Source organism: Lepidochelys olivacea, assembly GCF_965140295.1.
Source record: "Lepidochelys olivacea isolate rLepOli2 genome assembly, chromosome: 1".
NCBI lineage: Eukaryota > Metazoa > Chordata > Testudines > Cheloniidae > Lepidochelys > Lepidochelys olivacea.
In genome coordinates this window covers 195315843-195328695 of record NC_140411.1, presented here as the reverse complement: position 1 = coordinate 195328695, position 12853 = coordinate 195315843, and the positions used below count along the sequence as shown (strand labels likewise).

Below are 12853 nucleotides of genomic sequence, written 5' to 3'. Positions count from 1 at the left end.
TCACTTACTGTGTTCCTTTACCTCGACTACCGCTGCATTTCTTTAGGCCACTTCCCTGCAGCCACAGCACCCTACTCAGTTCCAGCAGCTCCTTCTCTATTCCTGGGCTCCCCACCTGCACTGATCTCTCCAAGGTGCTATAGGGTTGCAGCCTACTAGGAATACAGTGTTCTCTCCTCAACCTCCAGGCAGCTACTGACTCTGCTCTGCCCTGCGGCCCTTCTTAAATGTGTCTGCTGGGCCCCAACTGGCTGCTGCTTACAGCCTCTCTCCTATTGGCCACTTCCCCACACAGCCACCTCAGGGCTCTGTTAACCCCATACATGCCAGTGTGGGGTGAAGCCCCATCACAAGCTCCTTTAAAGAACACCTCGTTTAAATCCTTTCCCAATCCATTTTTTTCTGATCGCCTTCATTCCCTATGAAGCACCTGCACTGGACATCTGCCGCAAGGAGGCAACAGCAATTAGCTTGGCTGGCTCCCCCTCATACCCAGTCAGGTTCCCAGATGTCTTCTGATGCTTTTTTAAATATAGGCTAAAAACGTATCAGCTCCCAAGTCTGACAGGTGGACCCCATCCTCCCTAAATAATTCTGGTGCCCCATATGCTATGCCAAGATGAGAAATTACCACCCCCCATGCCTCCTCTGATTTGGCCACCTCAGTGTTCATGTACCTCCTAGCCTTGTCAATGCATGGGAGGTTAACAGCTCCCCGTCACACTCTGCATTGCAACATGTCCGATCAAATAATTTTTATTCCTGGGAAAAGTTCCAGGATCTGCCCCAAGTCCCTCTTAGTTTTGATCATTAAATCCACACTGTTACACAGTCCCAAGCCATTTTCCTCAAGGTGAACCACAATCATATCTGGTGCCTGATTACAGGCCACCACAGTGTACAGAAGGGGTATCAGCTAGTCCCATAACATGCCCCTCCTCCATGCCAGCTCAGGACTGCTTCACCACCAAGGCCCAGCTGTGAACCTCCAAACAACTTGGAAGCCTGCCTATACGCCCAGTGAACAACACTGAGCCAGCAGATCCACACCTCCCGTATGCAAGCATCCGGATGCAAGCACAAAGAAAAATTAACACCGATTCCCTTCCTGGGGTGTCACATATGTTTTGTATGCTTCAGAATGCCAGCGCCTGAATTTTCCTGGCCCTTAGACCCAGCTGGGCCAGTGCTGTTTCCTCCCTGATCCTGAATGAGTGGAAACTAAATTCACGTGCTGGAAGCTCCAAACTAATTAGTCCCCATCTTAAAATTGTAACAAACTGGTATGTTGTGAGGGGATTCCTGTCACTGTGAATAAAGAGGGGCTCATACCTCCGTGGTCTTATTGCCATGTTTGCCCTCACAGCCTCCACAGGGCAGATCTGGGCTTTCCACCCTCCTGTAAAATAATGGATTTACCTCAGACTGCTTGATCCATCTTTGACGTCCTCAAGGTTAGTATCATCGATCACCCCTCCCAACGTACATCCCTCAATTCCGAAGCCCTTCTGGAAGAATCCCGATAGGACCCAGGTACTAGCTCACTGATCCTAAAAGGTCCAAAAATCATGACCAGAAAAGCTACCCTGAATAAGGCCCCTTTGTTTTCCACAAGAACATATGGACTCTAGGCTTCACACCAGATCCCTAAGCATATTGACAGCAACGGGATGCCATGTATCCTGCCTAGGGTTGGTGCTTCAAGACCACTTTGCTAGAAACCTATGAACTGAAAACCTGCTACAAGGATCTGGGTCACCATTCAGCCTACTGACAAACATAAGGTCCAATAGGTGAGTGGAGACGATTGATGACACCCGTTGCCAGGTTGCTAATGATACCATGTACTGCAGCACCCAGTCCTCTGTAACCGCAATATCCGTGACAGGCCCTCCAGCTTCTAAAATTGAACAAAATCACTAAAACTTCTCTCATAGAGCCACCAATCTCTGTGCCAAACTGACAGCCATCTTACGCCAAGTTCCACACTGCTAGCGGCATCTATTCGGCTTCCTTGTTGGCTCTTGTCACCAGTGCCCAAAATCTGTCCATCTGAAAATAAGACAATGCATCTGCTATGCCATTATCAACCCCAGGCACATATTTGGAAGAGAAACAGATGTTAAAGCGTAAATGTTTTTGTACAAATACCCGTATCACCCTCCTAGCTCTGTGTGATCTGGAGGACTAGGACTGATAAGAGGTACCAACTGCCATGATGTCACACCAGAAACACACCCTTTCATTTGCACAAGGAGTGGCTGTCAGCCTAAGCATGCCTTAGTCCTAAAGCATATGGCCCCACTCTTCCAGGGGCCTTGCACAACCAAACACACCCTTCATTCATAAGCCAGAGTTTTGATTCCCCACTCAGTGGTCCCAACAACAGAAAGAATTCCCTAACTGTCCATTTCCCCAGACACCATTTGTGGCACCTTTCTTGGCTTCCTAGGTCACCAGAAGCTGCCAGACCTTGAAAGTCTGGCAAAGATGACATGGCTTGGCTAGGCCATGGAGAGAAGTGCCTAGTCCCAAGGGGAGATAGGCCCTCCCATTTGTTAGTTTGCATAGGGCCAGCTCAGAATCTCACCTCTACTAGGCTTATCAATGTAGACTTTTAAAGCCATATTCATGCTAGGACTGTTTTCCAATGAGAGATGATCAGTGGCCTTTTCTGAAAATGATTTTGTTTGTTTTTCATGGAAAAACGTACTGTTTTTATTTTTGGAAAGCTTTTTTCATCAAAAATATTGCTGCAATGGTTTTAGAAAATTTTAGGTGACCAAAACCTGGATTTCATTAACCATTCTGGTAAAAATTTAAGACATTTTACATTTTAAAATAGTTCCATTTCAAACACTTTAAAATGAATAACTTCAAAATTATTGCAAATATATTTATTTTTAAATTTTGTGACCAGCTTTATTTCTAATACAGTTTTACCAGACATAGTGAGCTAGGACAAGCATTATTAGAACAGTGTCCAATCTATGTTGTAGCCTTGAGTCTTCCTAGCTGGTGCTCTCCTGCTAAAACAGTTTTTGAACACTATCTTGACATGATTAGTGTCATGCTATATGGAGTGGCTCAGGTCCATGAGTGCCTACCTCAGAGCAGACTGTCCAAACTGGACACATACCCCAAATTGGTAGTGTGTTCTATGCTTACAGGTCACCAAGCCAGTAACAAATGTGAACTCCTGAATCACTATGACAGTTTTACCATAGAGTCACAGACAGTCACCGTTAGAGCCTCCAGACTATCTTGCCACCCAGACAAACTGGACTGAGTGATAAATGGTCACTTGTACCAAAAATTACACAATATTCAGGTTTCTTCAAGTCTCAAGAGACCAGTCACTTCCCCCAGATCAATTGGTACCCTAGATCAGTGGTTTTCAACCTGGGTTCACGAGCTCAGAACAAACATTTTCAAAGTTATAAAGCAAAACTTACATATTTCCTTATAGCACGGAATACAGACATTACAAGTGAAATTAATGCATGCTGCAACTTACAAACATTTAATAGATCTAAACACTAACTATATTCTTATAAGACTAATACCTATTTTGAACTATGAGTTTGTCAGCTCTTAGCTAATGCCTACAGCCTTGGCCAGAGCTGGCATTTGGTTTACCAGCATCACAGTTAGGTCCCATCTACATTAGGTAGCCACGCTCAGCACGAGATACGTTTGAGTGATGTTTGATTTTCAAATGCTTCTGTAGATGGTGTTAGAGAGCATGATTCTGGTTTGTTTCTCTGAATGAGGGCATGCAAGAACAAACTTTTTATTTTTAATTAAGATGGATCTGCAAGTTGATGAAGTGGATCAGCTGGCTTAGTTTAAAAAAAAGTCATTCAGCAAATTTCTTCCTTCAGGTTATGTTTTTGAGGTTTGTGGAGTGCATTGATTATAGCTTGAAAAACAAAATCAATGTTTTACACAGCTGAACGGCATACTGAGAAATCCTGTCTTGGGTTTTAATTCAGCCCTGTTACACAGTCAGTTCTGCAGGCTCAGGGCTGGTCTCACACCCCTGAGAACATAGCTATGCTGACCTACCTCCCAGAGTAGATGGTGCTAAGTCGACAGAAGAATTCTTCAGTCCACCTAGCTACCACCTCTCGGGGAGGTGGATTAACTACAGTGATAGGAAAACACCCTGTTGATATAGTGTCTATGCTGAAGCACAACACTGGTACAGCTGGAGCATTTTAAGTGTAAACATATCCTCAGAGACCCTTCCTCTTTCTGGCAAGTAGCAGTTATTGTAGAGGTTCCTTTAGTTCCTCAGAACCAGATTAGGCTTTCAATGCCACAAACTGGTACACGTATGCAAAGTTTAAGCATGACATTAATTCCCAGCTTTCTGGAAAGCAAGCAGAGCTTCTGTTCCCCGTCATGGGATATTTCTAGATAATCCAGTTAGTTTAAAAATTTACCGTGTATTCCTTAGCTCATGTTCCTTAAATTGCAAGCACTCAAAAATATAGATCGAAAAGAAGCAAATATTTACCTGACACCACCATCCCCTATCACTCTTGACCTTTGATAGCCTGGATAGAATAGAATTCAAATCTGAATCATCCCTGTGTGTGTTTGTTTTTTGTATAAGAGAAAGTCAATAGAGCATTTGTAAAAACAAGATCTGGCATGCTTGGTTCAACTCTTCTGAAATATACTTCAAAGCTGACAATTTATACTGTGCAAACTACTCACATCCTATAGTGCATAACAAGTTACTTTCTGGCTCTCTTTTTCTGATAATTCAATTGTCTTTTAAACCTTTCCACTTGGTCAGTCCAGGGCCAATTCTATGAGCTTCTGCTTCCTTAAGCGTATCAACAAATTTCCACTGGTTTTGTGTGGGTGCATGCAGTCACCCACACAAAAAGTTTTTAACATTTAGCTACTGGTTGACCTGTATGATAGAACCCATCATGCATCAGGTCAAAAATGAAATGGAGCAGTTACATCTCTTGCACATAACATCAAACTTCCTTCCTACCTCTTTGGGGATGTGTGGATTTACCATCAGGTGTAGGAATGCCACTTTAATGAACATGCAAATGCTTAACTCTAGAAAAAGGCAATTTCATTGTAGCCTTGCTTCCTAGACTCGCAGAGGCAAAATTAGCTGTTAGGTTCTCACTAAATTTAGTTATTGTGAGAAGAACATTTTAAAAGATAGTAATTGACAGGATTTATAAATTAGTTAAGAAAGGGGGATTGTAACACTGATTACTTTGGTTGTTCCCCAAATGGAATAAGAAGAGCATATACACATGAAAGCATTTTAACACTAAAAAAGCTCATTTGCAGAGAGCAAAGCTACCCAAAAAGCCACAGTTATACTGTCTGCTCAGTGAAGGCTTAGAAGCATAGGTGGAGTTTGCCAATCCCTAGAAAATATATTTAGGGCTTAGTCATGCAATTGCTTCATGCACATGGAACCCTCACCTCTGAGTTGGGCATACAAGCTGGTGACACATGGTTACACGGCTGGTTGTACCTCTGTTCCCTCTCAGGTCTCATATCTACCTATTTCAGAGAGAAACTGTGCAATTGTCCCACTCTAAGTGCTACACAGTTTTATCGACAAAAATCAGCTTTTGTTGACAAAACAGTGGAACTGCACACACTGAAATGCTCCTCCTGCTGATGTAACTCTCCTGCTATGCCGACATAATAAAACTACCTCAAGGAGAGGCGCAGCTCTTATGTCGATGTAGTTAGGGCAACGCAGTGTCTGTGTAGACACTGTGTTCCTTACATCCGCTGTTGACTGTCATGTTTGTCAATTTCATGGCTCTGGCGCTTGGCTGCCACCCAGGCTCCCAGTGTGGGCTGCTGTCTGGGCTCCCCACTCCCCGTCGGGAGCCCCGCTGCCCCATGCGATCCCGGTTTACCATTGGCAGCACAGTAGGTGACCAGACTCCAGGTATGGATCTCCATGCTGGCTGTGAGAAGCCCTAGGTGGCTGCCCCAGGCTGGAGCAGGAAGGTGAAAAGCCCCAGGGGGCAGCTGGGCTCCCGGCGTGGAGCTGCATGGAGCTTAGAGTCCTGGTTCTCAGCCCCCCACAATGCCTCTTTTCAGTCAGTGGAAGCACACCACCGACAGAAAGAGGGGAGCGTGGACATCAGCTACCACAGTAATTAATGCAGTGGCTGTAAGTTGACCTAACATAGGTAGTGTAGACATAGTCTCAGACAGCGTCCTGGGCTTCATCACCTTGTGTAGCAACTGTGTTTACCAACAGGTACGACTGGGTTTGGCACATGCAATTCTTCCCTGCAGGAGTATATGGCCAGTGATGAATAGTTACCAGACAGCTGTCTTAAACCAAAGTATTGTTTATTTTAACAATAGGAAAACTCAAAAAGAGCAAAAGGATTTAAAAACTACAAATAGTCTATACACACATCTATCTTACCCAAGTCCCTACCATACTCTGATGGTTACATAGATAGGCCTCATTTTTTCAGATGTCCCCTGCAGGTGTCAGTCTTTGCCTGGTTCCCCCTCAAAATTTCCCCCTCTCTTGAAGAGGGTATTCCTTTATAAACTGCTATAATCCTTTTGTGCTTCTGTGTAGTGAGGAGTTGGGACAAAATCAGTCTGGTAGGCTCAGCAGGAGATCGAGCCAAATGCCTCTGACATGGTCCTGTAACAACTCTCAAGCGTTTGCTGAGAGGTGGCTTACCTTGAGCTATACATTGGCTTCCTGCTAGTTTTTCCTTGCATTGCTCCTTTGATGAAACCATTATATCCATACTGTAAACATTCCAATAACCAGGTCAACATACGCGATTCATAGATTATTACAGTACAGCTCCACATCCATTACAGGTGGGTCCGAGGGTCTTGACCTGTTGTTGTAATTTGGCTCTGAGCAAACCTTTAGGCTGTCAAAATTGACACACTTTCCAGATGTCACCCAATTTCATTGCAAATGCTAGATGAGCAGGTGACTAATTCAAAGGGGTGGAATCAATGGTAAACCTGTAGCCATAATGCATTTGTTTCATAGTGCACCTGTACATCAAATTGTCTCCTCAGATAGCTAAAGGAAATATATCTTAAGCAACTAAGAAAAATTTATATATATGTATATACATAAAAACCCTTGTACATGACCAAACATATGAAGAACTAATGCAGAGACCAATGATGAGCAAAATTTTGAGATGGCAAATGTGCTGCAATATTGAGGCACAGCAGAAAGAGACTAATTGTTTCTTAATGACCTGGGTTTCTGCTAAACAGTCCTTTAGTATTTATACAGCACCTAATACAATGGGGTTCTGGCTCAGGCTCCGAGATGTTACAGTAATACAAATATAAAAATAGTAATAATCTTAATGTATGATATTTTGGCATTTCAGTTCCTCCTTTAAGTATTAGGCCTGGTTTAGACAGGGAAATTAGATTGGTATAACTACTTCACCCAAGCGTGTAAAAAATCCATACCCTTGAGCAATGCAATTAAACCCACCAACCTCCTAGTGTGGACAGTGTTATGGCAAGGGGAGGACTTTTCCTTTCAACACAGATACTGCCTCACGGGGAAGTAGAGTACTGACACCAACAGGAGAAGGCCTCCCATCAATGTAAGTAGCAACTCCACTGAAGTGCTACAGTGGCATAGCTGCAGCGTCTAAGGCCATGTCTACACTAGCACTTATGTCGGCAAAACTTTGTTCACTCAGGGGTGTGAAAAATCAGTACAGCTGTGCCACTGTAAGCTTGAAAGTGTAGACATGGCCTAAGAGTAGATCTGCCCATAGTTTAACAAAGAGTCAACAAAGATTTCTCATGTTCATTATTCCTTTCATAGACCATAACACTCCTTGTGACCTGGTCATTTCTATCATGTCATTACAGTTAGATACAATAGTTAGGCAATTAAAAAAAACATCTCTGCATAGTAAAAACCCCTTATGAAAAAAGTCATAATAGATGTGTAGTAATCAGTTTTAAAAAATAATTAGTTCACTTGTTTAATAGGCTAAAACCTAACAATTTCATTGTACTCAAATTGACTAAATAACACTATTAACACTGAACTTTGTGTGTTAAATCAAAGCCCATTTTGAATTATAAATGCCCACAAAAGAGTCTAAAACAGAAGTATTCCTTATCATTTTTTTCAAGCTCACTCTTAGTCCTTAAGTTGAAAAAAAATGATACTGATGTTGACATAGTAATGTGTCAATAATGAATAAATAGAAGATTTTAAAGTTCTAACCCACCAGCAGTCTCATTTATCATTCCATTTTTTGGAAGGGAAATAAAAGATTTAAATGTCAAAGCTATAATGTCAGGACTGTTTATAATGTCAAGTGTTGCTGGTTGTCTGCTTTATTGATCAAACCAGCAACTGGTATAATAATTACAGATGATGTGGCACATATCATGTGCAATTGGACACAGATTTGAAGTGAATTTGGGAGAAAAACACTTTCATTTTCAAGTCTTAATAATTTTTGTTCATCTATGTGGTGCAATAGCCCATGCAAGCATTAATGTGCATGAAGCTGGTGCTTTCAAAAGCATCTAGCACCAGTGTGATCATACCCTATGGTATGATCAGCCAATGAGAATTTATTCTTATAATATAATGCTTGTAATTTGATAACCTGTTGCAGATTTGAGAGAGACTCAATCCTCAATGGAGCCAGAGAGAACTATAATTCTCCCTCTGCAGTCTGCTCATGAAGTTTCTTTTCAGCTCAGGCAACTAATCTTATTATTTATAAAGTAAAATTGTGGGTTTTTTTAAACTGTCTTCTGAACTTTTTAATAATTACTCCATAAAGAGCCGTGTAACTCAACAGTTCCAAAGGCTAATGAATTGATTAATGGTTGCATTAAGATTAAGGTGAGAAGAAAACTAGGTTTAATAAGCCCCCCATTGAAAATCAAAGCATTAAGTCATTTTAATTTACAGATGTAATAAAACCGAGAACAGCTTTTCCAAATGGATGTTTATCTCTGGCACAGTAAGCTGATTGAGGTGTTTTGCGGATAATCCACTCCTATTTTAAGCACTGATTAGTGCAAATGTTAAGTTAGTACAAACCATGCTTCATTCTTGATTGATCCAGATAAAAGCCAATCCTATCTAATGGTTTATCACCACATTGTAAATTGCAGGTTAAACAACCTGTACTTAAAAGAAGCAATACATTAGCTCAAGGTCTTCTGCAAAGGTTAATTTTTGTACTGTTGTCAGTGCTGATCCATTATTCAGAATGGTGTTGATAGTGATCAGAGAGGCTGGTAGTACTGCAACAAATAGATTTACTATTGTGTGTGGATAAAGTTTCATGTTCAGTGGCTGCTACATCCATTGACAAGAAAGAAAGAAAGAAAGAAAGAAAGAAAGAAAGAAAAGGTATGGAGTCAAGGGTGAAATCTCTGAAGTGACAATTATTTCTGGAGTTTGACGTCGATGACTGTCTATGCAAAGCTTGGAAGATTTAAAGCTCTGTGAAAGTACTAAATATTATCTTCCCTGCAATATCCATGGTATCACATACCCCACTCAGGGTCAGAAAACCTCAGATGCTATGCCGCCTCCCACTTTGTATGACCTTAAGTACATTGGAAAGGTCAAAACTTTTTGAAATCAGTTCCAAGAGGCTCGCGTCGCTTTCCACACCATTGATAAACTCTTCTAACGTCAGTTCCCCTAAAATGAAATAAAATACAGTTTAGAAACTGGAGGCCAGAGGTTATTAGATCCCTCTTAGCCCTGTTGTAATAATTGGGCTTACAAATTTACCCCACTTGTGAGCATCACTGTGGAAAAATGGATTAAAGTTTATAAAATGTCACAATAACCTATAACAATAAATGTTGATGGGAAAAGGTGCAAAAGGGAAACAGAAAGATGGAATTAGTCCAAACAAAAAGGCCTACTGATATAACTCAAGGAATGTGTCAAGATCATGTCTGGTAAACAAGAGAAATGTGGGACTGGAAATCAGTGAATCAAAACCGATGCGTCAGAAATTAGGCCTAATTGGTGGACAAAATAACGAGAGGATGAGCTATTCTGTCCATCAATCCCTTTTGGGAGCCTTAAAAGAAAAGACTTTTGGAGGTAAATTAGGAGAGAAGCAGAAAAGAAGCTGTCTACTGACAACCTCTGCAGTGAGCTTACCCACCATGGCTAACACTCCCACCATCTCCAGGGACCCCGGGATCTACTGTAATACTATTGGGCATTTGTCAACCTGATCCAGAGAAATGTCTCGACCAGACCGGGCCTTCAGAGAAAATAAGATGACATCACCACCTCCACTGACTCTGGTCAAATCCCAAACACCTGGACTGTGAAAGACTGTCACTTTCCCTCCTCCCCAGCCCCCTTGTTTATCCTTTTCCTGCACACCTTATTTCTTCTCTTTCCTATCCTTCTCCTTTTTCCTTCTCTCTAATAAGAGTCTGGCTTAGCTGGCCATTTTGCAATACCGCTGTAAACCTGTGACCAGAAAGGCAGCTAAAAGCAATGCCCTAGCATCCTGATACAGGTACTGGTTTGCCAGGTCTTGGAGTGGCTCAACAGACCATGTGCCATGCCTGTGTTTTTCCAGAAGTGAGGTTGCAAGTGAAAGTCAACACCAGAGATAAAAGCTGCATTTTCTATCTTTGCTGTTCTTTTCTCTCCCCTCTAGCATGTTTGTCTATCAGGAAATGGGATCCAACTTCACAACGGCAACTCCAGTCGATTTCAACTAACTTCTCTTTTCCCCAAAAAGGGCAGTTGTTACCATCTTTAATACTATCTAAAAGACTGTCAAACAAAGGGTTTTCTTTTAAAAGCTTTCTATAGCTAAAGGGAAAGGGAACAAGGGATGTTGTTGAAATGAAAGCCTTACTTAATATCTCACACTTCAAAGGCTTGGACTGTTTTTCCTTTTTTTCCTGTATCTTTAATAAATGTTAAACGATTGTTAATGATGTGTTTACCATGGCACTAGGCAAGCTGAGGTGCCTGTATACCAAACCCCGAATCTTGTTTAACATGGTTTAATGTTGGGCAGTGACTGGGATATGTTAACTCCTTTGACTCTTTGGATCCATAGAGTCCATCTAAATTAACACCCAAGGGATGGCTATTTTCTGTGAGTTGGGTCCCTTGTTATTTTCCGGTTCTGTCTCACTCAAGATCTGAACAAAGATCACTGGGAGTATGGAACTGGCATTGCCTACCCTGCCTGTTTTATTTCAAACTCTGAAAATCAGATCATAGGTAGTTTTTGTCTGTTAACAGAGGAGCTAATCAACCACAACTCTCACTGAAGTCAACGGCAGCTGTGAATGCTCTGCATTTCCTGGGTGGAAAAAGGCCACTAGCGAAAGCTGCATAAAGGCGAAACTTAACCACATAGCCCTATAAAGGAAATAATAACACTTATGCAGGCAAGCTCCTCCAAACTATGGTGTTTACAGTTAGCCGGCTGCACAGCGACGTCTATTTTCAGCTGTAGTAATTAGTCCTGATGTATTTGAAGCCTGTGTTGTAACTGGATACTCAGAGCACAAATGCTGATTAGATAATGACAGACTCATGTGAAGTGCTCCAGATTTCCAGAGTCTGTGCTGAACACCAGAATTACTTAAAGACAGTGTTGAGATGCAACTATCAGAACTCAGAAGAAACAGTTTACTTTTAGTCTGATTGTCTATCAGCAGAAACACTGGAGCACCTCCTCCAAAATACTAGGCTCGAATCCTGGTATGGTTTCAATGTTATTTACAGATTCTTTTTGCTATGGGTTACTGATTACAGTCCAATTGGTACATAAATTAGTTTCATTAACAACAGAAATATAGGAATGAATTTTAAGAATTCAGTGTAGGATTTTCCCAGTGATTTGGGACCACAAGTTTCACTGACTTTCAATGGAACCCGTGCTCCTAACACTTAGGCTTTTTTGAAAATTCCGTGATTACACTTCATTTACTCTCCCTAGCCCTACTGTTGAAAATTGACCAGTTGGCATTAGATTTTAAAGCAACAGAATCCTGAATTATGCTGTCCATTGTGTTATAACTCTTACTGTGTATTCAGATAGCCACACTACAGTGAACCCACTGCATTATCATGTGCAGTAAAAGAACCCAGTGGTGCTTAGTGATCTCATCAGGAAAATCCTTATAAGCAACAGAAGTGGTCACTTGGAGCTCTGCTGTTTGGGGGACCCCATAATCCTATAAAGCCTTGGAAGTTAAAACACATCTTTGAAAACCAATGTACACCTTCTACCAGGAACAGGAGAAACATCAAATTTCCCCTCATAGCCTTCCGCAACAAAGTCAAAGGCCAGTCTCAGGTGTGTTGATGCAGTTTAGTTAGTCAGTGTCTGCTCTAGAACCATATATAAAGGTAAATATTCAGTATACTACAGTCTGCAAAGAGCATTTCCACCCTTGTCTTACATGAATAGTCTACATTGTATTATTGGGTAGCCTCATGAATAAGCTGATGATCAAGTGAAAAGGCCCCCATTGGCAGAACATGGTCTGGCAGGCTGCAGAAACTGCCATTCAGGGGGCCTCACACTAGAAGGGGGCCTTTCAGGGAGGCAGAGGGTTGGAGTCCTGTGCATGGTCTTCACTCCTCCTCCGTACATCACAACATCATTATATATTCAATGTGTGAAATGGGAGCTGAGCCAGTATCCTGGGCTTCTTTCATGCTGCCCCACTTCCTCTGGGTTGATCCCCTTTTCAGTCCCAGACACTTCTGCTACCTCTCATCCCCTTGCCTGTAGCCTGCCCTTGGCTTGGGTATTCTACAAGGTGGGACCCTTTGGCTGTTGCCTTTTCACACTAC

The 12853-nt window shown here is 41.9% G+C and overlaps 1 protein-coding gene across 1 annotated transcript in view; it reads right to left on the bottom strand.

Annotated features, from left to right (window-relative positions):
• Positions 1-9569: 9569 nt before the first annotated feature.
• GUCA1C (guanylate cyclase activator 1C) overlaps positions 9570-12853 on the bottom strand; it is a gene marked incomplete at both ends in the record, with an annotated part of 45516 nt that continues 42232 nt past the window's right edge. Inside the window, one exon of the mRNA XM_084647457.1 lies at positions 9570-9700. Within this exon, the coding sequence (XP_084503583.1) occupies positions 9570-9700 (131 nt within the window). The remainder of the gene's footprint in view (positions 9701-12853) is intronic.